Source organism: Notechis scutatus, chromosome 2, assembly GCF_049901735.1.
Source record: "Notechis scutatus isolate UNSWTSFEM ecotype Mainland chromosome 2, rNotScu1.2, whole genome shotgun sequence".
NCBI lineage: Eukaryota > Metazoa > Chordata > Lepidosauria > Squamata > Elapidae > Notechis > Notechis scutatus.
This window is the reverse complement of record NC_142010.1, coordinates 106,889,344-106,916,030: the sequence shown is the minus strand read 5'-3', so window position 1 is coordinate 106,916,030 and position 26,687 is coordinate 106,889,344. Positions and strand designations below refer to the sequence as shown.

At 37.7% G+C, this 26,687-nt stretch overlaps 1 protein-coding gene and 1 long non-coding RNA gene across 2 annotated transcripts in view; one reads left to right on the top strand and one right to left on the bottom strand.

Moving 5' to 3' along the window:
• Window positions 1–4,396: 4,396 nt before the first annotated feature.
• The window catches only part of LOC113412136 (myosin-3), a 31,417-nt gene continuing 9,126 nt past the window's right edge, over window positions 4,397–26,687 (bottom strand). The window contains exons 13-40 of the mRNA XM_026667589.2: window positions 25,555–25,704; window positions 25,123–25,293; window positions 24,487–24,796; window positions 24,262–24,332; window positions 23,828–23,915; window positions 23,615–23,732; window positions 22,830–22,953; window positions 22,255–22,391; window positions 20,097–20,352; window positions 18,308–18,550; window positions 16,852–17,028; window positions 16,225–16,370; window positions 16,049–16,139; window positions 14,672–15,061; window positions 14,429–14,555; window positions 13,832–13,950; window positions 12,965–13,161; window positions 11,420–11,603; window positions 10,771–10,936; window positions 10,545–10,669; window positions 9,993–10,301; window positions 9,699–9,902; window positions 9,331–9,456; window positions 8,395–8,565; window positions 8,195–8,299; window positions 8,019–8,114; window positions 7,745–7,882; window positions 4,397–4,545 (exon numbers count right to left, since the gene is read on the bottom strand). Coding sequence (XP_026523374.1) covers window positions 4,522–4,545; window positions 7,745–7,882; window positions 8,019–8,114; window positions 8,195–8,299; window positions 8,395–8,565; window positions 9,331–9,456; window positions 9,699–9,902; window positions 9,993–10,301; window positions 10,545–10,669; window positions 10,771–10,936; window positions 11,420–11,603; window positions 12,965–13,161; window positions 13,832–13,950; window positions 14,429–14,555; window positions 14,672–15,061; window positions 16,049–16,139; window positions 16,225–16,370; window positions 16,852–17,028; window positions 18,308–18,550; window positions 20,097–20,352; window positions 22,255–22,391; window positions 22,830–22,953; window positions 23,615–23,732; window positions 23,828–23,915; window positions 24,262–24,332; window positions 24,487–24,796; window positions 25,123–25,293; window positions 25,555–25,704 — 4,563 coding nt within the window. The 3' untranslated portion in view covers window positions 4,397–4,521. The remainder of the gene's footprint in view (window positions 4,546–7,744; window positions 7,883–8,018; window positions 8,115–8,194; window positions 8,300–8,394; window positions 8,566–9,330; window positions 9,457–9,698; window positions 9,903–9,992; window positions 10,302–10,544; window positions 10,670–10,770; window positions 10,937–11,419; window positions 11,604–12,964; window positions 13,162–13,831; window positions 13,951–14,428; window positions 14,556–14,671; window positions 15,062–16,048; window positions 16,140–16,224; window positions 16,371–16,851; window positions 17,029–18,307; window positions 18,551–20,096; window positions 20,353–22,254; window positions 22,392–22,829; window positions 22,954–23,614; window positions 23,733–23,827; window positions 23,916–24,261; window positions 24,333–24,486; window positions 24,797–25,122; window positions 25,294–25,554; window positions 25,705–26,687) is intronic.
• Window positions 5,539–8,517, top strand: LOC148132162 (uncharacterized). Its single transcript, XR_015747239.1, has 2 exons — window positions 5,539–5,662; window positions 8,437–8,517. It is a non-coding gene; the product is annotated as an uncharacterized LOC148132162 (long non-coding RNA).

The window sequence follows — 26,687 nt, the reverse complement described above, 5'->3', positions numbered from 1 at the left end:
ACTTTATAATCTCAGTGAGCAATTTTTCCCCCGAAGTGGCTCCACCAGCAGGCAGCTAACAGCTGCACTTGCATTCCAAGATTGTACAACCCAATCCTGCTTGCTTTTATTTACAATAACTATGTGATTTGACTCAATTCCCTCTTACAGTATTGCCCATAGATTAAATATATAGTCTTGGGCTGTTTCTCTTGTTACCACTTTTTCCCTCCATGGTTATTCTAGATCCATCATCAGCACTTTGGGTGATAGATAAGACTGAACACAAATCCCTCTCTAGTTTCTCTCTAACACATTCATGTACAGTATATGCCCGAAATGATTGTGTTTCCATCAACAAAACCAAATGTCACTGAAGTAAAGATACAAAAATTAAGAAATACAACTGTGATTCAAATGTTTGATGGTCTTTTTTTAAAAAAAATGGAAACAAATATTTAGTTCATATTGCCCTATTCCAAGCTCAAATCGATCTGTCGCAGTGGCAGCATTTATAGTGAAAGCTGGGAATAGTTTCATCAAATCTAGTGAGGATATCAATTATCTTCTCTCTGCATCAAGGTCTTTATACACAGCAACATTTCCTATTTGAAAAAAAGTACTGAAGTAGCTAATTAGGGTTTCATTTTTATCTTTCCCTTTTCCCTTTTTATTTTCTTGTATTATTTATTTATTAAATGTGTATGCTACCCATCTCACTATCCAAAATGATTCTGGGCTTTTTTTTTTTTTACAAAAGAACAAGATTTTATAGAGTCATCATTGCGACACACACATATACACACACAAACATTTGGCATTAATTAAATACTTAAATATTTATATATTCAAATTTATTTTAAATATTTATTTAATATTTAAAATAATTTACTCCATTTGTCAGACAAAGCTTCTGGAGTCATTTACACAAAATCAGGAACAAATGAGAACATTTCTTGCACTGCAAAATACATTGCTTGAAAGGGAGGAATAAGCCAGAGAGGAATAGCAAAGAGAAATACTCTTCACTTTCTACTCTGTTTTATAATAACCAGCCTGATTAGAGATGGCTGAAAAAAGAGAATTCGCCCCAACCACCTTAAATTAGATTTGGAAGACAACCAGCAACCACTGAAGCTCTTTAACTGTGGGACCTTCAGGAGATATTACTCCCTATGTTTGCTGCCAAATTCTGGGTCATTCTAATTTCTAGGCCATCTTTATTGGCTGCTCTACAAAAAATGCATTTTACACATTACAGTAACCCACCTTTTAGATTTACCAGCACATAAGTCATAGAGGCCAGGCCTTTTGCCTTGTAGATGGGCATGCAGTTGGTTTACTAAACAAATCTTATGAAAAGCCATCTTTCCACCAATAATACTTGTCTGTCCAGCATCAGTGCTGGATCCCAATAGAATGTAAATAGGGAGGAATACAAAACAGAAATATTAAAATATTCTAGAGAGAGAGAGAAGTTCTCTTTGGACCCAAAATGAATAAATCTTTGGTCATGGTGACCGACTCAGATTGGATCCTGCAACATTATTCTGGGGCATCTATATGTGCCTTCATTCACAAGAATGTTAACAGACACGAAAAGATTCAGGAGTATTAACAGAATGACTCTCCCTCTTCCAACATAGTACAATTATCAGAACCCACATGGCAACCCCTATGCCTAAATCCAACTTTAAATATAAACTGAAAAAGTCCTCGTTTTTATGTAAGATCTTCTGTAGCCTCATGGCCATTATTTTCTCCATTACCTTAGCTAAGTTAATGGAATATTAGACTGATGCCAGTTTGGTATACCAGTTAAAAGACAGTAGGCTAGAAACTAGGAAGCTGTCAGTTCTAATCTTGCCTTAAGTACAATGTTGCATGGGTAACTACAGTCTCTCCCCCCTCCCCCCCCCAGAAAGTAAGCAAATCATTTCTGAAAATATTGCAAGGGAAAAATAGGCTTGTCCGGATTGTGTCTGAGAGACAAAGATGACTTGAAGAAAAGACATATATTAAAATCGGCTAAGTTTAGATGAAAAAGGCTTAACTAAGAGACTCAATGCATCCTCCATTTCTGTGTCTGTATACTGTAGTGGTAAATTTTCATTTGTTAAATGTTATGCTCTCATACTTTTCAGCTTCCCTACTGTAACAGTTATTGACAACCTTACTTCTAACCTACATTCTTAAGTCTAGTGATAAGTCTATATAAGTCATGGTGAAACATGTCATGGGCAAAAAATTATCTATCTACATCAAATTATTCCAGATTTACAGCAAAGAAACTATTCGTAGACATTTTGTAGACATAAATTAGCAGGATATTTTACAAATGGGCAGTATTTGTGGCAATTTGTAACTTCATATAGTTGCTTGTATGAATAGGTTCTGTCTTTTTAAAACGATGTTATCAATAGTATTATAACATCATGGTTCATTTGAACAAGCAGCAGGCAGCCTCCTGTGGAATGTCTTGCATGTCTATTAAGGGCTACATTAACTATATCAAGAAACCTCTAAGACTGCCTATAGTTAGCCTGCTGGCTCAGGCATATATCCTTTCTATGTAAGGCAATACAACCTTGTCAAGTTTCACTCTCCCTCTCAGCAGCTACAGTACTTGTCTCATGGTTTTCTATACTCAGAACCAAAGATGCAGTGAGGCCCATCTGGAGGAAAATGTTTTCTTCTCATGCCGTCACAGTTCCACAATAACTGAGCAGGGTTCTCACAGTGATCTCTAAGAAGGTAATTCCACAGATGAAGCAATGTACTATCCAAATTTTAGTTCATGGTCTGGTGCCAGTGCAAAGATATATAGCACCTCGAGGCCACTTTGAACGATAGCAACACCTCCTAATGATGCAAAGATTGCTACTGTTAGAATGATTCGGATGCAGAGCAATGTTGACACCTCCTAAGCTTTGGCACCCTAGTCCAGTGTGTGTTCTTCTTTAAACACACACACACACACACAAAAGACACACACACACACACACACACACACACACACACACATATATATATATATATATATATATATATATATATATATATATATATATATATATATATATATATATACATATACATATACATATACATATACATATACATATACATATACATATACATATACATATACATATACATATATATATGAAGAAAAAGTCATTTTTATCTTTGCCTCTTGGAGTGGCTAAATTGTGAGGGAGACAATGCCACACATACATCAATAGTTATACTGAATCTCTTTGTTGATGTGTGGGTTTAATGTATATAATCAGAGTTCTAAACATTGTTTGTGACTGGCAAGAGATGTTCCCTCAGATAACCTGGTCCCAAGCCATGAAGGGCTTTAAATGTGACAACCAGCACCTTGAATTGCACCTGGAAGCAAATCGGCAACTAATGCAGCTCCTGCAGGAGAGGTGACACATGTGCATACCGGGTTCTGCACAAAACCATGCAGGCCGCTGCATTTTGCACCAACTGGAGCTTCCAGGTGCTCTTCAAGGGCAGCCCCATGTAGAGTGCGTTGCAGTAATCAAGACAGGAAGTGACTAGGGCATGAGTGACTGTGAGTAGGGACCATTGGTCCAGGAAAGGGCGTAACTGGTGCAGAACCTACAATTGCACAAAGGCCCACCTGGCCACGACCACCACCTACTTTTCGAGCAGGACTCATGAGTCCAGGAAAACCCCTAGATTACGCACAGGGTCTGTTTGGGATAGTGCCACCTCATCCAAGACCAAAGGTAGTAATTCTCCCTGAGCCAACGAACCCCAAACCCAGAATCACTTGGTCTTGCAAGGGTTTAGTTTCAACCTATTGCTCTCCATCCAGCCCTTAACAATCCCTAATATTATGACATGGATAGGCCTCTCTATAAACAAACAAAGCTGTGCTTTTCTTTCTCCTTTGGGAAATGAAAGAAAAGTTCTTTCATTTGTTCTGAACAAAAAGTGCAGCATCTATGTTCATCCCACTCCTCCTTTCCTTCTGTGCTGTTAATCCATTTGTGTTAATTTCTTCTTGCCTTTACAGGGCTTTTTTCTTCATCAGCCTCAGGCTGAAATCAGCTTCTCAGCATTCAGACGGGTGTCACTGGTTACAATAGCTCCATCTACAGGTAAACAAATAAACTGTAGTGTGAGGAGGAGGAGGAGGAGGAGGAGGAGATTTTGCTGGAGAGGTACAATTAGACAGCCTGGGCTTATATATTGAGGGAAGGTAACAGTTACATGAGAGGAAGTGAAAACAACATTATACATGTACGATATGTATAAAATAAATGAATTCCCCACTGACATTTGAAGTGTAACTCTTGATATGTCATGCAAAGGCAGATGTCAACCATTAGCTAATAGAAGCTACACCAAATTCAGAAAGAAAACAAAAATCACTTAGTTATTAAGTAAAGCAGAATTTATTTTCTATTGGTTTGGCTAAGAAAAGATTTCCACACTTTTCAAGAAAGATCAGGAAGACATATGCATTTTGCATACATTCCCATCTTCAGTCCAGCAATGGATTCATTCTTCGCTTTCTATTACAACCTGCCAGAAACAAAAAACAAAGTTGGTATGTGTATACTTTATATACATACATATTTTATATACATATATACTTTAAGTATGAAAGCAACATATCATTACAGCTACAATTTTTCTGCAAACAACAGTAAGTCAAATCTATCCTCATAGAAGGTTTTCTCAATGTGAACAAGCAAAATTGTGTGCCTCCAAGTCTGCAAACAGGGGGATGCTGCAATTTCTCTCCCTTACCCCAAGAGAGATGTAGACAACAGTTCAGGTAAAGGAAGGATATACCTGGTGCCATTTCATCTTAATTTAAAAAAAAAAATCTAAACAGGACTCATAGCTTTGCTTCATTCTCTCTCTTGCATGTGAGCTGAAAATATTGAAGAATTAAAAGTGGTATAGTTTAACCTTGATCTCTTCTGTAAGCCATGATTATGTAAACTATCACTGTTCCATGCAGTGAGGCCACACAGACTGGCAAGACTGGCTTCCATTCTGCCTTCCTGGGGATTTGACGTGGCTTTCACCCATGCACAGTTGCAAAGTCAGCATATGGTCTGAAATGAGACTTACATCTATGTACTTTGCCTCTGGGGTTACCTTATCTGCACATCTTACAGACAGCACTCAGTACAGCCCAAAGGAAGAATTCTACATGGATAACTTTGATCCAGCATTTGCAGCTTTTGTATACTGAGAGATAATGTGGAACAACATGTACTTTGATTAGACTGGCATTATCATACTATTTCTCCCCTGAGTATATTTGTATGAATGGCTGTCATAGTTGTGGTTTTACAAGCCTATCTATCCAGCAAAGAGCTAAAATAAATCAGGGGAGCATTTCAAACTGCTTGCCAGGTAAGCCTTTAATGTTTTCAGTATATCCAGAAATTAGAATGTTTTGTTTGGGAAAAGGTGTAGTAACCATGGGAAGCTAAGCAAGACTTATATTGAACGAGCTAAGGACTTTAAATAACTTAGAATCATCATTCAATTTTCTACCCCAAAGGAAGAAGCAAGCAAGACCATGACTGCCCAACATGACTGCCTGAACCAATCCAATCATCCAAATTGCATACTGCAGAGGCAATAATTATCTCCCTGCTGGAGTCAAATTCTTCAGGCTGAGGTATTGAACTTTTTCCTTTATAGAGTGCAGCTTTGCATATTATAAAAATCTACTTGCTCTTGAAGCAACTCAAATTCAATCTATAAGAGCAGTGCTGCATGTCTCCTAGGGTGTATCTAATGTTCTTTTATGCCTGGAGATTGCTTGGATCTGCACTATTGAGGCACAGATGAGAAGAAGTTATGAGCTGAAATTAAATTAAATTCTGCTAACTTTCAGAAAGAGTTGACATTTATACCCCTATTTCTCTAAGGATGATTTGTTTGAAAAGCCTTTCTCCTCCAATCAACTATGCTCACTAGTATTTCTTTTCTATGTAAGACAGTGATTTTCTTGGCTAGATTTAACGGCCTGGCAGATACACCTTTGAGGGAAGGTATAACAATAATGGTGTGTAAAACTGCCCAGGCATCTGCTCAGAAAGGTCAAGAGCAATTTTTTGACATTTTGTTACAATGCCTTACATACCATCCATACGTCTATGGAACTTCTCAGTCATCCAGGTCATGGTTGTCCCAAAGGTGCTTTTTCAAGAGGCAACTGTACTTTGTTTTTGTTTGAAGATGTTTCGCTTCTCATCCAAGGAGCTTCTTCAGCTCTGACTGGATGATGGGGAATGGAAGGATTAATATTCCTTGCAGACAGCTGATCATTTGCATTCTGTTAGAGAGTCATTGAGGCCTCTTGGAGGTTTATCTGTGTCCTCAGGGTCACCTGAGTAGTGCAAATGGGTGTGGAGTCTTCTTAGGACTGTTGAAAGGAGTGAGTTATAGACCGGAGATAGATGATACCGTATCCCTCCCCCTGTGCTGAGAGAGGGTTGTTCAATTTTAACATAGATCTCTAAAAGAATGCAAATGACAAGCTGTGTGCAAGGAGTATAAATCCTGCCATTCCCCAGCATCCAGTCAAAGCTGAAGAAGCTTATTGAATGAGAAGTGAAATGCATTCAAAGAAAAACCAGAAAAACCAATTGCCTCTTGAAAAAAGCACCTTTGGGATACCACCGGTAGTTCTTCAGCTTAGTACTAGCTTTATTAGTTACTTTTCAGGGGTAACCCAATGAGGAAAATATCTTATTTATTAGCAGATCCATCTACCAAATTAGCCAGGTGAAGCTAAATTTGGTGAAGTGAAATCAAGATGGTCATCACACTCTGACTCCATGGCTGTCTCTTACCTATCCTATTATTAGAAAATTCAGTGCCTGGAAATTAGACACAAAAGGAAATCCCTGTTCCGATCTTTGTCTTTCTTACACTGAATCTTCTTCCCTTTAAGGTGTAGTATGGATTGGAAGCTTTATTGCCTCATGAGCTTCTGATTTTTATTTCAAATATCATGAATGTTAGTTTTCACAGAAAGCTGTGCTGAGACAATCTTCTGCATCAAAAGGCAGATATGAGTATTTGGTAACTGGTTCCTGGTGGGTCAGGGAAGACGTGTGTGTGTGTGTGTGTGTGTGTGTGTGTGTGTGTGTGTGTGTGTGTGTGTTAGGAAGATGCATGGGGGCACAGAAGAGGTGTTGCACAGGTCAAGGAAGGTGCAAGGGGACTGGCATACATTGGGGGAGCACAAAGTGGTTGGCATGGGCTGGTATAGTGTGGAAGGTTCCTTCCTCTCTGTCTTCCCTCTGTCTTTCCTCTCTTCCTTACCTTTTCAGCAGGCAGGTGTCTGTTGTTGGGTGAGGGATTTTCAGTGGATTGCAAAGTTGTTGGAGATATTGTCACAGAATGTTGAACATGAAAATCATGTGATTGTAGCATCAGCCCAGCAACAGGCAGAATCAGTGAAGGAAGGACAACTTCCCCAAATTTAATTTCCTCATAGGTCCTAAATTTTTGGACACATTCTATAAATTAACCCATATGAATTACCTTGCTTCAAAAAGTGTTGCCCATGATGCACCATTTCACCCTGTTAAAGATCGTGGCAACAAGAGTTTTAGTAGTATATACATTTTATAGTGAAAACAGTCCTCGATCTTCCTAAGAAAAACTCCGATTCCTTTCATTCCTTGCTGTAATGCCACTTCATCCTTTGTGTAGAAAAGGCTGAGTCCTGGACAAAAGAAGTATTTACCTTTGTGGTAGAAACTTCTCTGGTTTTTGCTCGGAGCTTATTGACCTGAGACTCAGCAATATCAGCTCTTTCCTCAGCCTCTTCTAACTCATGTTGTGTTTTTCTGAATTTGGAGAGGTGAACGTTGGCCTGTTCATCCTGTAGCCAGACAAGAATTACACAAAAACATGCACTCACAAAACCATATTAGCTTGAAAAGGCAATGTAGGAATTTCAATTTTGAGAACCTGATGTTGGTGTTGTTAAGGCCCCCAAAAAGTCTAAAATAACTTACAGCCTCCTCTGCTTGTCTCTTGTAGGATTTCACTTTCAACTGAAGTTTATCCACTAAATCTTGTAGTCTGATCACATTCTTCCTGTCCTCCTCGCCCTAGAAATGTGATAAAATCTTAGCATATTCAAAGGAAAAAAAAAAATTGCTGTGAACCAACTGCTTCCTTTTCCTCTTACCTGGAAAGTCAATTCTTTGACTCGCCGTTCATATTTGCGGATACCTTTGATGGCTTCCGTAGCTCGCTTCTGCTCTCCCTCAAGTTCAGACTCTAGCTCTCGGATCTAGAGTTGAAATGATACAATTTGAACATCTAACTGCAGAGTCCCTGAAGATTGGATAGCTGATAACTACCCCAGCTCTGATCCCCAGTGTTTACCCTGGCCTCCATCTTCTGAATCTGTTTCTTTCCCCCTTTCAGGGCAAGTTGTTCTGCCTCATCCAGACGAAGCTGGAGATCCTTCACTGTCTGATCCAGGTTCTTCTTCATTCTTTCCAGGTGGGCACTTGTGTCTTGCTCTTTCTTCAGCTCCTCTGCCATCATGGCCGCCTTAAAACACAAGCAGTAGATTCAGATCAATAAGTAGCCAAAGTCAGTGCATGTAAAATAAAGAAGAAGAGGTCAGCTTGAGAACTAGGAATGAGCATCCCATAACCCTGCTGTCACTGGGGTGGGGGATGGGAGTTGGGGGGTGATTTTTTATTTATTTATTCTAGATTTTGTTCGATTGTACTTTATTAATTTATTTGATTCTTTTTGTTCGTTTTTATTGTTGTTATTTTTTAAATATGGTTTTACATTCTGTAATGTACCTCAAGTCGCCATGGGCGAATAGGTGGCAATATAAATTCAACAAATAAATAAATAAACCCACTTGTTAAATTATTATTATTCTCACTGAATTTAGGGGCTTGGACTCTTGGCTTCAAATGTTTAGGTTTCTGACTGATATATAGCATAGTATTATGATTTTTACTCTTGCTTTGATTATGTAATTGTTAATATTAACTTGATTTTGCCTATTCATCATTTCTGGTTTTACCCAAGTTATGGATTTGGGGACATATAAGTCAATTGGAGTGGCCAATAAATCCTGTAAACAAACAACCAAACAAAGTTGTGCTACACAATTTGGACTTCCCACTAGATCTCTGTACAAGATTACTTACATTAATAATGAATGCCTAAGCTATCTGCAAAAGTCTCATTTTTTTTCCAGAATAAGCTTTGAAAAGCAGGGTTATCTGATTTGAGAAGATTGCATTGCCTGTAGTAAAAATGCAGTAGGTGGGAAGTACATAATCTAAGACTTACATCTGTGATGGCCTTCTTTGCCTTGTCCTCTGCATTTCTGGCCTCTTTGATGGCATCTTCCACTTCACCTTGAAGCTGAGAAATATCAACTTCCAGCTTCTTCTTTGTGTTAATGAGACTAGTGTTCTAAAGAAGAGAGAGCGAAAATGTATCTGAATATTTTTGCAAAAATTCTTAGTAATGATTAAAGCTATTCCTTCCAAATTTAAAACCAGTATTTCTTGATGTGAGAAGTTGCAATAAACAACAGAATAGCTATATCCATCATGCTATGCTTTTGAGCATTTTGTTGGCCAATGTTGGACACTTCATGATAGACAAGATTTTGCAAGACAATTGTTGTAATACTATCATGACATCATCCATACCTGTGTATGCAAAAGCTGCACCCGCTCAGTAGCATCAAGAAGCTCCTGTTCAGCAATCTTCCTTCCTCTCTCTGTCTGTTCCAGAGATGCCCGGAGTTCCTCAATCTCTGCCTGCATCAGATTAGCTCTGCGTTCAACCATGGCCAATTGCTCTTTTAGATCTTCTTGGCCTCGGAGGGCATCATCCAAATGTAGCTGTGTGTCCTAATTTCAAACAAGATTATTATTTAGTAGGGGTGACCCTTGGGCTAACAATTTTTGTTATTCATATAAAAATTAATTGATGGAAAGTACCTTGAGCTGTCCTTGAACATTCCTCAGATGTTTTTGTGTCTCAGCTGCAAGGCGATTTGCGTGGCTCAGCTGAATTTCCATTTCATTTAGATCACCTTCCATCTTCTTCTTAATCCTTATGGCCTCATTCCTACTCCGGATTTCTGCATCCAAGGCGTTTTGCATGGTTTCCACTGTTCTTTGGTGATTTCTCTTCATCTGATCAATTTCTTCATCTTTCTCTGCAATCTTCCTATCAATCTCAGATTTAACCTGGGTCAACTCAAGCTGAATGCGAAGAATTTTGGCCTCCTCATGTTCAAGAGCTGCCTATTGGAAAATAAATTCATATGGATGCTGGGTTTGAGAAACTTAAATCAATTGTGACTCTTTTTAGAGGAACATTTTAAAATGAGCTAGCATCAAAATGGAAGTTTTTGTAAATGAATGGGTATGCAACACAGATTTAATTAACTGCTGTGAATTAGCATTTTCAGTGCTTACTCAAAAAGACACGTATAAAAGTGTAATTAACAACTTTTTTTAAAAAAAAATCCATTTTTAACTTCTTACCTCTGCTTCCTCCAAAGCCATCTGCATCTCAGATTTCTCTACCTCTATCTGTTTCTTGGCTTTCTCAAGTTCATGGATAAACTTGCCATTTTGAGCAATTTGTTCTGTGAGATCAGCAATTTCTTCTGCAAAATATTGAAGCATACAAATAATTGATTAAAAGAATAAAAGGCAATCTGCCTGTGACCATAGAACAAACATTAAAATGCCAAGATGTGCTACTTACGCTGCAAATTCTTGTTTTCTCTCTTCATTGTCTCCAGTTGATCTAATGTTTCTTCATATGCATTTTTCATTTTGAAAAGTTCAGTACTCAAGGAACGAGCTTCCTTTAAGGAACTTTCCAGTTCTGACTGGCTCTCCTCATATTTGGTCTTCCATTCTGCCAAAATCTTAATATCCAATATGTTTGAATCAGTTACTATAGTGCTGATTTTGCCTGCTTTTTCCCTTTGCTAAATTGGTCCAGCATTTCAGTAATGTTTCTACCTACACATCACTTTCTTAACCCCACTGATCTTACAGTGGCAGGTAACATCTTTCAACCCTAAACAAGTCGATATGATTTGTGTGTCCCATAGTATGGTCTGAACATACCAGTTATCGGTATATTAATTAAGCTAAGAAGGTTCAGGTGAAACTAATAAAAAACACTGATGATTAAATAATAACCCTGACTTGCTTATGTACAGGTTAGTACACAGAAAGAAAGTATTAGAATGATACTAAGTTTACACTACTGTATAATTTAAATTCTAAATTCAGGCTTACAAAACCCACATTCTATATTTTCACAAGCATGTTTCTATTCCTCAAATCTAGTCCCACCTTTGGTGCCAATAGACTTTTAAAAATTGTAATACTTCAAACTATACCTTGTCAAAATTTCTTTGTTTTTTGTCTAGAGCAGCTGCCTGTGCATTTGCTCTTTCAACATCCACCATTAGGTCCTCCACTTCACAAAGCAGTCTCTGCTTTGTTTTCTCCAATGAAGCACATTTGGAGTTCACAGCTTCAACTTGTTCCTCAGCTTCTTGGAGTCGCTGAGCAAGTTTTTTCCTTAAAGAAGTCAGATTGAGACAATGATGTTCCATCAGGTATATAGATTCTCTATGAATCAGCTTAGTCCAGTAGAGCAGTGGTTGCCAACCAGTGGGCCGGGGACCACTGGTGGTCCGTGAGAAAATTTTGGTGGTCTGCAGAGAAATGTCACTCCCAAAGCACCCCCCCCAAGGCAATTAATCCAGGCTGTGCAGGAATACAAGGCTGTGCCGCCCACATGGCCTGCAACAACATGATGTAGTGAGGGGAGGGGGAAAGGGCGGAGGGGGGAACTTGCCCCACTTGCCCCACGTGCCTGGCCTGGCCTGGCCACCGGGCTGCTTCTTTCCGCTTCTTTCTTCTTCTGCTTTTGGCTGCACACAAAGAAAACAGCAAAAGTCTTTCTTTCTCTCCCCCAAACTCCACCAGAAACAAGTCTTTGGTACCCTGCAAGGTATCCTGCTCCAAGAGGCTGCACCAGCATGACAAGTCTCACAAAGGCTCCTTTCTGGAGGAGTTTGGGGGAGACAAAGGAAGACTTCTGCTGCTTCTGCTGCTTTCCTTGCATGAAGCTAAAAGTCTCTCCCCCCTCCCCCTGAGGATGGAGCTGGAGACGGTATCCTGTGATCCCAAATAAAGAACGATCGATCGGTAGGAAAACGGGGTGGGGAATTTTCCTGCAGACTTTTTTGGGGATTTTCCCTAGGGTCTCTGGTCTGTGGGATTGAAAATTATGAGTTTGGTGGTCCCTGAGGTCCAAAAGGCTGGCGACCCCTGCAGTAGAGTATCGCTTAACACATAACTGTATGCTTGGAGAATTTTGTGTTTAGTAAACCACTCTAATAGCAAAGTTAAATACAGTGGCTGGAGTCACATATTACACTAAGTTAATTGTTTGTGTCATATCATTTGTATTGTATTTTAATTGGAAATAGGTTACAGTTTCTAAATCATCTTTATAGTTCGGTATAAGTCTGGTGTCAATCAGGCATTGAGCTTTTTTTTAATGAGCAAAAGAAACCCTAGCCTAACATAAGACTGAATATAATCCAATGCATTAGTTTTAGTATAATCAGTTTCTAAGACATTCATATAGTTCTCAGGAAAAAAAAACACTCTTTCAAATATATTAAGAAACAAAAATAAAAAAAATACAGACTGTGGACCACACACCAGCAGCCTTTTCTTTTTTTAGAGTTGCTGAAAGGTTCTCTTACGTTGACATTTGTATGGAAGATTATAAACATCCTTGCATGTAATAAGAACTACCAATTTTTGTTGGAATGTTCACACAAATGGATAATTTGAGTGCATAAAAGTTGGAAAGCTAGTATGTAAAAATTGTATTAGTTTGTCACTTTTTCTCACTCCCCACTTACTTCGCCTCTTCTAGCTCCTCTGTGCGTTGAATAGCATCTGTTTCATACTTGGTTCTCCACTGAGCAACTTCTCCATTGGCTTTGGACAGGGCACGCTGGAGCTCACTCTTGGCTTCTTGTTCTTCTTCATATTGTTCTCGGAGCAAGTCACAGTCATGCCGAGCAGATTGTAAAGCATGAGCCAATGCATTCTTTGCCTAAGAATTAGCAGTACACCATGACATTTCTGAACAGAGATTATAACATGTACAGTATTCACTGTAGGCATGCTATAAACTTCATACACAAACAAGACTTTGGAATTTCTTGTAATCATGTAGTTTACAAGAAAATTAGCTTCCTATCTTGAAAATGTGGGCTCCCTGTTGTGAAAGATATCCACAAGCAATAGAAGGTATTATCATGATGAGCTTAAGTTAATATTTTAATTCGGCAATTTAATTATAATTGGGCAGATTAAATCAAAAAGGCTCTTGCTATTCTCAAGTACTGAAATCATACTTGACAAGTTAAGGAGGAGTTCAGAATTGAAATGCATGGGCAGTAAATCCTATCCATGTCTTATAAAAAATAATATCCTCTGATTTCTATGAGACTTTAGGAAGATGAACATGTGAGGAGCTGAGTCTCTGAACTGTAAACATGTCAAGTGTTTGATTCAATTATGATACATGACAAGGTTTCCGCTAAGGGGTCACATCAATTCTGTTAAATAAACTCTTATCAATAACTCATCATGACAAAATTGTACATTGGAAGATAGAGTGCTTGTTGCCAAACATGGCTCAAGTGTTGAAATGATAGCGCTGTTATGTTTCATAACTTATGAAAAATATTGTCTAGCATTTTCTGCTTATGAATGAATACCTTGGTCTCTTCCTCTAGCTGCCTCTTCAGCTCTTCTATTTGCTGAGTAAATGCTTGCTTGCTTCTGGAAAGCTGTGATATTATGCTCTCCTTCTCCTCAAGTTGACGTGACAATTCGCCTTTGAACATTTTTAAATTTTTTTTTTTTAAGCAAGAAGAATACATATTTAATATAACTACAATATTGATCCTGGAAGCAATATCAATTAAAATCTCCTTTGTGTCAAATCCAACTTTTTTTTTTTTTTACTTTATGGAGACATCAATGAGTCTCCATGAAGAGTTTGTAAAAAAATTGTTTGACACTGGCTTCTTCTATCTAGGATGTTGGAAAGCCTACTGTCGCAGATTTTCCTAGTGCTTCATTTCACTTAGGACAATAAAATATTTTTGATGCACCTAGTGCAGCTGCATGGATTAGTGTCTCTACAGTTTCAGGCCTTGAGGTAAACATAAACTGTAGATAAACTGAGGTTCAGGTCTATCACTGAATATGTAGATTTAATGCCTTCCACTTACTATCAATTGATGGGGGCGGGGAAATGTTTTGGAATAGCCTTTATTTGCATTTTGGCCCATTTTCAATGTTTTTCTTACCTGATTCAGCCTGTAGACGAGCTTTTTGAGTGGTTAGATCATTGACTGATCTCTGGTTTTCTTCAGATTTGGCCTTTAATTCACTAAGCTGGTCCTCTAATGTGCGGCACATTTTCTCTAGATTTGCCTGTAATACACAGAATTAAGAAGATTTCTTATAGATATATGTCTTCACATTTACATAGATGTGTATAACCAAGAGTCTACATTCTGGGATCACTAATGGATTTTATTTTCAAATACCTTAGACTTGGAAACAGACTCCAGGTTACTGGCCAGGTCATCAATTTCCATTTTAAACTCACTCTTCTCCTTCTCCAACTTTTGCTTGACACGTTGAAGATTATCGATTTGTTCCCCGAGCTCGGCTGTGCTATCCACATGCTTTTTGCGAAGAGCTGCTATAGTAGCTTCATGCTGCAGGGCAGATTCCTCCAGATCCCGCCTCATTTTCTGGAATTCCATTTCCCGTTTTTTATTGAGTTCAATCTGGGTAGAAGTGGCCCCTCCGGCTTCTTCAAGCCTCTCACTGATTTCCTCCAGTTCACGTGACAAATCAGCCCTCTGCTTCTCTGCCTTTGCTCGTGTTGCTCTTTCAGACTCAATCTCTTCTTCCAGCTCTTCTATACGAGCCTGTAGGGGGGAAAGTTCTGCTAGTTAAGAGTAGCAATGGTGGAAGTAATTCAGGGCAGAATCATCAATGGAGAAAATTATTTAAGAGTTTTATAAGCAAAAAAAGAGCAGTAACATCAAGGAATTCTCAATCTAGAAAAAGAGCAGAGATAGGCAATGGGGGGAGGCCTACAAAAAATGTGCAGCAGTGTTAAGTACTACTTAGTTAAACAGTTTAACTAAGACTTTTTGGAGAGAAAAAAAGTCAGAAGTACTACAAGGGTACCAGGATGAAAAAAGTAAAGCTAACATCTATAATGGTGGGAAAGAACAGTATCCTTTTTGACATCAGACGGTGAGAGAAATAATGGAAAATATGGACAGAACATTTTGATGGGGCATATATATGAAGAGATCTAATGATAAGAATTGGACTTAAAAAGATATAGGAGAGTTGTTTCAGAGATACATAATTAAATTTTATTGTATTGCATTAATTTTAGCATAAGCTGCTTGTTGAAAAGATAAGCCTCTGGAACAAACAGATATCATTAACTTTAGCTTTAAGGTGTTACTTAGTAAAAATTTCAATTTTAAAATAATGAAGACAATTCTATTACCGTTTGTCACCTAGTCACTCAGATATAGACTGGCTTTGGCATTTTTATCACCCATTGAATCCTTCCAAAGGACTGGGATAGATAGATGTGGTTTGGTGATATTAAACATGTCATTTCAGGATGTTTAAAATATTCCAAGTAAAACTGACTTTTGTAATTGAATGGTGATGATCTTATTATTATTATGGTTTCACAGGCAGCCAGATATTTAGACTGGAGTTGGCACTTTTATCCATGTAACAATTTCTTCCCAAGGACATTACAATTATTATTATCCCCACCTCTAAAGAAAGATTAAACAGATTGAAACCAAATATTCTATGTATTGTGGTTACTAAATCACAATAACCTGGAACAAAAATGTAAATACAATGGAAACAATTCATGCCTGTAGTTCCTTGATTTTCTTTTGCAGCTGAATACTCAAAGTTTGCTCATCCTCATTTTTGCTTTGTAGTTGACTGTATTCAAAATCTTTTCTGTAAACATAGCAAAGGGAGGAGTTAATTAAAATAATCTTATAATGACAGTTTAATGTTTAGCTACAGTATACACATGACATACTTTTTCAGCTTTTCTTCTAATTGCAGTTTATCATTTTCTAGATCCATAATAGATTCTTGAGCTAGTTTCAAGTCCCCTTCTAATTTTCTCTTGGCTCTTTCAAGATCCATGCGGATTTTCTTTTCTTGTTCCAAAGAGCCTTCCAGCTGCAACAGAAATGTAATATTAGTCTTGGACTCACATATGGGCAATTTATATGTTTTCCTTGTGATATATTCTATGATATGCACTCCCCTACTAGGAATGGACATTTTCAGTAGAGATATGGATGTTTTCATTATTGTATTCTCTGACCTAATGTGTATTCCCAGTATATGTATATTCACTGTACATTGGGCTATAAAGAAAAAGGATTCTTCTTCTCTGTTCTCACCTAGTTAATGGAAACATGGGGGAGTCTTCTCATTGTTGTGCAGATGATTAGATTTCATAGTAATTCAGAGCTTTTAAGGTTTTAATATTCTATTCTATTCTGAACATGAAACATTCTGAACATGAGTTTATCCCCCAAATTAAAATAAGAATGCATGACACCAGAAGCGCCACAACTCAATGTTTGATTGCATTGGTTCAACGTTCCATTATTTTGGGATAGCCCACAGTGAAAAATAAAGAACTATTTCTCACATCATCAACTTGTTGTTCCAATTTTGCTTTGGCTTTTGTGAGGGTGTTGACTTTGTCTTCCTCAGCCTGTAGATCATCAAGAGCTTGCTGATGAGCTTCTTGGAGGGCTTTCTTCTCTTTAGTTAATTTCACAATGGTTTCATCCAAAACGGCCATTTCTTCTGTTAGATTTTTCACCTACAGAAAACAGCAAAACCTAGCTGATGATTTGAAAACCTGGTAATGATTTCATATGCAATAAATAATTATTTAGAATCATGAGTTTTCCAATGAATCTAATTCCTTACATTCATCAACAATATACAGCCATTATCTACCTTTTCAAGCAATATCTATTTATTTACTGGCATCCTATGCTGCTTCAATCAATGTCAACTGTGTTGTTTTACATTTTCATAAATAAAGTTAAAATGCAGTATTGATAACAATATAATACAAAACACGGAGGAGCTGAGGAGATAAAGATAATAATTCCATTTCATAAACTCCAAAATTATAAGAAGGAACAATTCACCAACATTCTGGAAGTAAGATTCTCTTTTGATGAGCATTCTAAAGCAATATAAGGGCTATCTGCCTCTGAAAGTGGAAATTGGTAAGGAAGTGAGACGAGTTCCTTCTACACAATCTTATTGAATAGGCAAAAAAAAAAATTGGGAGAGGAGGGGGCCTGAAATATCCAGGTCTTGAGCCACACGAGGCCTTAAGTTGACAATGTTATTTTGAAACAGGCCTAGAAGCCAACTGATAGGCAATGCAGCTTTCCAAGCATTTATGTCACATTTAGGCAAATTGTAAAATGCTTATTGGTACTCAAACTGCTCTTTTTTTTTTTTTTTTTTTTTGACTGGTTTGAGCTTCTGAGTGGTCTTCTAGGGCAGCCCATGTAAAGGTGATTAAGAGATGAATGATGGAAAGAAGGGCCTTCTATATAGATATCATCAGCATAAGTTTTGATATATATCCCTGTGTCACTTTATGACCTCTTCCAAAGGTTTCATGTAAATTTAAAAAATCTTATGGCGTTCCATTCTTGAGGCATTTTGAGTTCTATCTCTCTCAACACTACATGGTGCTTCCCTCTCCCAATGCTCAGAGTTAATGCACCACAAAAATCACATACCTTACTCCAGTTTCACTAAAAGTCTTTTATAAGCACCACCATTGCAGTCTCAATATTACAGCTAAAATCTGTTTCAAAAAGATCAAATTCTTCCAAATCTCTATGCACTTTCAACCCATCTTTTTCCTCTATAATGTTCCCCAAACAAGAGATTGGAGATTGTTGGTAATTGCTCAGTTTGTTATTGATTGATGCAAGAATCTTATCTTTGTCTCCTTCAAAGAAGACCATAACCTTTCTTCACCCCAGGAAGTATTCACTATTACACTGACCAAATCACCTGGAGGTTTTCACCAGCAACTTTGGACAGAAATTCAAATTAAATGATATTACCTTGTTTTCAGTGGCATGCTTTTCTTTTTCAACCTTGGCCAATGTTAGCTCAAGATCATCAATGTCCTTCTTCAATTCAGAGCATTCATCCTCTAGTTTCCTTTTCTTGGCAGTCAGTTCTGCATTCAGCTCCTCTTCATCTTCTGCTCTTTCAGTCAGTTCCTTGATCTTAGCCTCCAACTGGATTTTAGTCTTGATCAATTGGTCACATCTTTCTTCAGCATCTGCCAAACTTTCACTTTCCTTATTGAAGAAATGATAGAATTATTAATTATTGCTCAGAATGTTTCCACTTTCTTAAATAGCCCTTCCTTTAATCAATAATTATCAATTTTAACTTACTCAGATTTAATATACGGCTCAGCTTAAATAATATTAAAGTTATTTTTAGTTTTCAAATAACAAACACATCATTAAGCTTTTGGAATCATTAGGCAGGATGGAAAGAGAGCATTAAAAAGGGGAGGGGGCTCAATTTTTAAGGAAAGAAGCCAAATCCCATCAACTGTATATACATAAAGCCCAGCAGTCCATCAGACTTAGCCTTTTGCCATTTCTAAAGTAAACCCCAAAGATTTAATATTGAAAGAAACCAAGTTCTTATCTTCAGTGGTCCAGTTCTTCACCACCACAACCACATAATTTTTGTCCATGCTTTCAAAATTCAATGCTGGGTTGTTGTTTTTTCACTAACAAATGCAGAAGAACATTGGCTCAAACTGGATAAAATATGCTGAAATTACTTAACAAAAATAAATAGGAAACTTGGAAAAAATGAAGCAGGAAAGCAGAGGGAAGCAAATGGTGACACTTGAATAATAATTCCACTGTGGATTCTACAATGATATGCTATTAAATCCTTCTTGCTCTTTGATTTCCAAAGAAATATTTGGGATCACGGGAAATGAAAATACTTAACAATTTTTATTTGAGTAGTTTCATTGTCCTAGGTAAATACAAGATAAAATTAATATAAGAACCCTATATAGCTACTGCAATGTTGTAGAGTGAACAAATCCTCCTAAGCAGGTGATGGAATGGCTTTCTCTTTTGCATGTAGCAAGAATGAGTGCTCAAAAGCATCATCTATAGAGAAAGGAAGGCCATTCAAGAGGAGAGCAAGGAGGGATCAGTCATCCAGAGGAGACATAATAAGTTTGCTATAAATGATATATTAATTTAAGAAGAGCTAATTATGAACTGTATCTCAGAATACTTCATCAGAAATTAGATTGATGAAGATACTCAATTTGAGATTATTATTTTTTTTAATTTTCAGAAGCTACAGTTGATTTACAATACAGTGAAAAACTAGTGGGCTAGTTCGTGGGATTTTATTAAGCTTTCCTGCATCCTTTGCTCTTGAAAATTTCTTTTAACTGAAAGAATTAAAGCCCTAAATGGCTTGGGTCCAGAATATAGCCAGGGAGATAATGAGGTGTGTGTGTGTGTGTGTGTGTGTGTGTGTGTGTGTGTGTGTGAAAGAGAGAGAGAGAGAGATGTCAATCTTCCTCTACCTACAGTTAGAAAGAAAGGCTCTGTTCTGTATCCTATCCAAATTGGATACAGAAGTGATGGTAATGAGAGATCAGGTTTCCTTAATGTCTTTGTCCATACTGTGAAGTACACTGCTTACACAAATACAGTTGTCAACATTATACTTGACTTTTTGCCATCTGACAAACACATTAAAAAAAAACAATTCAAATAGGCCTTTGCCTGTAATTATCTGCTTAGGACACCAATTTTCTAAAGCCGATCATGGAAAAGATTAGCAAACTAATCTTACAGATTGTACTTGAAGCTGCAAGTCATTTTTCTCTTGCAACAAAGACACCATTTTTTCTTCCAGCTCTTTCCTTTTGGCTTCCGATTTAGCAAGTTCTTCCTTAGTTCTCTGAAACTCTTCTTTCATGGTGGCCATTTCTTTCTCTGCCTCTGCACTCCTTAACAGTGGCTTAATCTTGAAGAACAGCTTCATCCAAGGCCAATGTTTGACATTCATGAATGAGCGAATGTTGTACTGAATCATGAAAATTGCTTCCCTGTAATGAAACCATTCCACAAAGTTACTTATTGTAGATTAATAAAAATAGGATTTACTAAGTAAGGCCGTGGACTTATATTATGAAACCATCAATCTCCCAATCCCATAGTTTGAATCTTCTCCAAGCATATTGCTGAGGTTGGAAATTTAAATGCAGAAAACTGGCAGTTGAGGCAAGAAAGAATTGAAAAATTTTACATGAAGATCTTATCTGGCTTACAAAGCTAAAGAGTTTTAGCCTGGCTATTACTTGATGGAAGAGTATCCGGAAAGCCAAAGACTGCAAACTGAACAAAAGATAAAATTAAAAGTTAAAAGAATGATAAAATATGTGTCTTAGAAATAGTCAATGGGAACAGGTATTTTCTTTAGCATCTTTTCCATTTCTTTTTACAAGAAATGGTGTTAAAAGGCAACAAGATGGCTGCTGAAGCCAAGATGAAGTTAGTATTTCCGAACACTCCAGAAACCTATAAAATTGGCAGTACAAAACTAATATATAAATTCATTTGTTCTTTGTTGAACTGCCTGACTGTAAAGCTGTCAAGTTTCAATCAGACTCCAAACATCTGATGAAGGGAGTAGCAGCTCAAAAACGATGCCTTTTAATAAAATGTATTAATGGAAAAGGTGCCACTAGATTCCTTTTGATTTTTGGCACCATAGACTAACACAGCTCTCATTTACTGGCATTATTCAGTGAGGCTTTTCCAAGTACAGGTAGTCCTAGACTTACATCAGTTCATTTAGTGACTGTTCAAAGTTACAAGAACATTGAAAAAATCACTTATGACCGTTTTTCACAGTTACCACCTTTGCATCCTTCCCAAGATCATGTTATCAAAATTCAGATGGTTGGCAACTGGTTCATATTTATGAGCTTTGCTGTGTCCCAAGGTCATGTGATCACTTTTTGTGACCTTCAGTCAAGCAAAGTCAATGGGGAAGCCAGATTCATTTAACAACTGGGTTACTCATTCATTTAACAACTGGGTTATCAACTGCAGTGATTCACTTAACAAATGTGTCACTTAACAATGGAAATTTTGGACTCAACTGTGGTGGTAAGTCGAGAATTACCTGTATTTCTCAACTGTTCCAAGAGTGCAACAGGTAGATGTTATATTATAAAATAGTTATTACTGGATAAAAAATAACAGCTTTGGAGTATTGGAAAGCAAATAAGCAAAAAAAATAAAAAATCCTGTCCTTTAAGTTGGAGGACCCCTTTCCATATAAGGACATACTTTCTGGTGCCACACACTTTAAGGTTTCATATCCACTCCCTCAGATATTTCTCTATGGTTTACTTGTTATGTAAACTTGACAAATCATGGCTTTTATATAGAGACCATAGTTACTCATGGTATATTGTGATATTTGAAGTCAACCATAGTCTAGGAAAGTTTGAAAAGTTTCCTCGGCAGAAATATGGATGAGGATCTAATTACAGGTAATCCTCAACTTATGACCACAATAGAGTCTAAACTTTTGGTTGCTAAGCGAGAAAGTTGTTAAGTGAGCTTTGCCCCATTGTACAACCTTTCTTGCCACGTTTGCTGAGCGAATCCCTGCAGTTGTCAAGCTAGTAACATGGTTGTTAAATGAATCTGGCTTCCCCGTTGACTTTGCTTGTCAGAAGGTTGCAAAAGGAGATCACCTGGACTCTGAGGTACTACAACCTTCATAAATATGAGTCACTTGCCAAGCATCATAATTTTGATCATGTAACCAAGGGGATGCTGCAATAGTCATAAGTGTGAAAAACGGCCCCAAGTCACTCTTTTCAGGGCCGTTGTAACTTTGTTTACTAAACGAATAGTTGTCAGTCGAGGACTACCTGTACCCTGGAAGCCTCGGCCTACATGAACAAGTCCTGCAGAAGAGAAACATACTCTACCTCCTTGCCACCATTTTTTGGTATTCCGCTCTCATGAGATAACCCCTACACACAGCCTGTGTGCGGGTAATGAGCAAAGTGAGGCGGTCATCTCTCATCTCTTCCAGAAGGCCCAGCAAACCAGCCTTGAAAAACACCTGGGGGGAAAAAGAATTTTTAAAAAAAAGCTAAGCTGACTTGTGTACATACAGCAAGCTAGAGGTGGTATTCAGCAGGTTCTGACCAGTTCTGGAGAACCGGTAGCGGAAATTTTGAGTAGTTCAGAGAACCGGCAAATACCACCTCTGACTGGCCCTGCCCCCATCTATTCTCTGCCTCCCAAGTCCCAGCTGATTGGCTGGGTCTTCTTTTGTTGTCCTACACAGGAGAATGGAGATGGAAAGCAAGTTAGTGGGGTGGGGAGGGAATGGGGATTTTGGTAACCTTCCCTGGAGTGGGGTGGGAATGAAGATTTTGCAGTATCCTTCCCCTGCCATGTCCACCAAGCCACACCCACCAAGCCAAGCCATGCCCACAGAATCAATAATAATTTTTTTTGAATCCCACCACTGCACTCAGCTCAGAAAAGTGCTTACTTTGGTATGCCCAAATTTGTACTGAGTGTGATCGATATCAATGGAGCCCAGCAGTTTCTCACAGGCTTTCTTGCTGTCCATAAACTGGCCCTCTGGGATGGCACTAGCATTCAGTACACGATATCTGCCCATTTAAACATAAAAGAAAAAAATCCTTTTGGTGTTAGAATCAGTGGCAAAGAGACAGGCTCTGATTCACTGGCAAACTTTTAATATCGTCTCATTGATTTCAAAACTGTTCACAAAAGGTGGTACAAACATAAAACTGAGCAAGCTTGTTTGTCATTTAGCATGATGTGCAAGCATGTAACTGTGATTTACAAACATCCTTGTCCATTAAAAAAATAAAATAATCAAATCTGATTTCATCTTAGCACTATAAATGTGCCAGGATATAATTAATTTACAGAAGAACGTTTTTTTTGTTAATTTTTATTTGGTTTTTTGGTAGCAAAACTCACCCTAGGAAAATTTCTGAAGAAAAAGGTAGCTATGTAATGCAGATGTATATTTTTCTTTGCATACCTCACTGAATCAAAGTTATAATATATAGCATGAGCATCACTATAGTAGAGCATCACTATTGCTTTAGATCAGGAGTGTCAAACTCGCATCATCATGGTGTTGTCATGTGATGTATCAGGACCTTTTCCCCTTTGCTAAACCGGGCATGGGCGTGGCCAGTGTGTGACACATCCGGCCTACAGCCCTGCTTTAGATAATATTTACGTATCAAGAATCTAGCATGCAAACTGGCATGTTTACTAGAAATTGGGTTGACAGACCTTTGCTTAAAATCTCCGTATACGATTCTGTTTGGGAATCCCTTCCTGCAGATTCGAATGCCTTCAAGCACTCCATTGCATCTCAGTTGGTGTAGAACAAGCTTGTGATCCATTGCACCTGTGCAAGACCAAAGCAAAGAAAAATGGCAGCTTTTTTCTGATCCTCCCCTGAAGCTTTTCTGGAAATCCAGACAAGAGATTCTTGTAAATTACCTGGAGTTTTAGTTTCATTGGGGATAATGCAGCGCACAAAATGTGGATGAGTTGTTCTCAAATTGGACATCAATTTGTTCAGATTTTCCTGTGTTTTTGAATAGAGCAATTGTAAAATATTCAGTAGCTCTTAAAAGAATTTTTTTTAAAAAAACTAAAATATAGAATTTAAAGTATAGAATTTTTAAACTGAGAACCATGTTGCTAATTTTTCAATTTTATTTGAAATTTTGGAGGAAGAAGAAAAATATGAAGTTTGAGTTAATTTGATCTGCATCCTTTTAAGATTACTTGTCAATTTAATCAATACTCATTAGTTTCCAAACTGTGCTTATCAAAAGATGCATAGTTTGGAAACTAATGCATTATATACATATATAACTGAATCAAACAACACAATATTCCTTGCAACCTATGCAATCAAAGATCCTTACCCTGAAAAGTGCAGAAACAGTTTGGAAAGATGACCCCTTCTTCTTGGCACCTTTCTTTTTAGTAGCACCTTCTATTAGAAAACAGAACATAAATGTAATTAGTTCTCTTGTTGTCATTGTCTCTACCCAATCTTTTTTCCTAGATATGATACAACACAGGACAAAGTTTCAATGCAGTTTTTATTACAGAATAAAGAGAGAAAGAAAAAGCCTCTTGAAACTTACCATCGTCTTGGGCAGCAAAGGTTGCATACAGATTGGCTAAAATCTTAATGGATGTCTTCTGATACAGTCCCACAACAGTTTCATTTAAGGGATCTTTGTTCTTCTCTAACCAGCCACCAATATTGTAGTCCACAATCCCAGCATAGTGCACAAGAGAGAAATGGGCCTCAGGCTTGCCTTTGACTATCTTTGGCTTTTGGAAGTTGGCTGATTTGCCCAAATGCTGGTCATAGAGTTTGTTCTTGAAAGACTGATCAGTTGCCTTGGGAAACATACATTCTTCTTCCAAGATGGAAAATATGCCCATTGGCTATATTAAAAAAAACAACATAGTTTTATTTCAGATGTGTCTTCTTATCAACTGGCGTGGAAAGCCATAGAGATAACCTTGGAGAAATTCTATGACAACTTTTACAAAAACATGCTTTAAGTCCAGTAAACATTAGAATGGAATTCAAGATGACTCTGCCTTCATGCCCTGGAGTGTAGCACAGGGAGGATAAAACACAGACTTTCAAGATAGACTATCTCCATGAAGTAAAGTTCCAGCATTCTTGTGCAATGTGTCTCCCAATGTGGTCTAATTCAAAGGGCTGCCATCTGAGTGGTTACTTATAAGATAATATTCCAACTTACCTTCTCAATAAGCTCAATGCAAGCAGCCAAATCCATTCCAAAATCTATGAAAGTCCACTCAATTCCCTCTTTCTTGTATTCTTCTTGTTCTAGTACAAACATGTGGTGGTTGAAAAACTGTTGCAGTTTCTCATTGGTGAAGTTGATGCACAGCTGCTCCAAACTGTTAAACTAACAACAAAATATAATCAATTAATATAATTCCTTAGACCTCATAGATTCTCTACTAAATGAAACTTCAGTTCATCAGGGATTTTACAGATACAGGCAGCAAATAAATTTAATACTAATAATGAGAAGGTTATTTCCATCTTTCTGCTTTTCTGCTGTAGACAACTCTAGGGTGTTATTCTTATCCTCAACTCTAGATGGCACCTGTTCCAACTATGGGCTGCTATAAAGCACAAAAGGCAGAGAAATAGATCTGCCTACCTCAAATATTTCAAAACCTGCAATATCCAAGACTCCAATGAAATGTTGTCTGGGCAACTTGGTGTCTAGCTGTTGATTAATACGAGCTACCATCCAGAAGAAGAGTTTTTCATAGACGGATTTAGAAAGTGCATTGACAGCATGATGCACCTATAATCATAAACATTTAGGGACAAATGAAGAGTTAAGGTCAATGATAAGGAAACAAACCACTACAAGAATTTATTTATTTGTCTGTTTGTTTATTATTTTAACAAATAACTCAAGATGGTGAATATATCTAATAGTCCTTTTTCATGCTATTTTCCTCATTACAACAACTCTGTGAGGTGAGTTGGGCTAGGAGAGAGTGACCGGCCCAGGATCATCCAGCTTGCTTTCATGGATAAGGCAGGATCTGAATTCACTATCTCTTGCTTTCTAGCCTGGCTCCTTCACCACTAGAACAACTTGCCTCTATATGCAGATGTTACTACCAGGCCAATATATTTTCCTGCATTCCTTTCTACCTGATCTCATTCAATTCAATTAATCAGCAATTATTTTATATTTCATAAGGGAAGATGAATTCTCCTTGATGAATTTTGGTGTTCCTGTACTTATTTGGCTATGAAATAATGAAGGGGTAAAGTGTGAATGTCCTATCTTAGAATTATCCAGCAATTGCAGCCTTCTGGTTTCCCAGGATTTAGTTAAAACCAAGACAAATAGTCTCTCCTATCTTCTGTGTTATTCTGTCAGCTAAGGGATATTTCTGTCTTTGAGAAGTTGTTTCTCCTTACCCAGGAGAGAATTGGAAAAATCAGTGGTAAAGAATTTTAAAAGGCATTTGTATGAATGTCTAAAATGTACCTAAGTCAGACTCTCTATTTTAGAGATCTTCATATCTCTCACTGAGAAATAGGAATGGTAATTGGCATTATACGTAGTGTTATCTCTCCAGGCAGATTCTCATTTTCTGTTTGCCCAATTGCCAATACAGGACATCTGCCACTTCTTGAGTGCAGGAATAGATGCAAGCTCCCTGCCCATTGCAAACATAGTCTTGCCTCTGCTTCAAATCCGATCTTTTCCACCCTAAATCCTACAGTGAAACAAAAAACCCCAAACAATTTGCTCCCTTTGTAGCAACA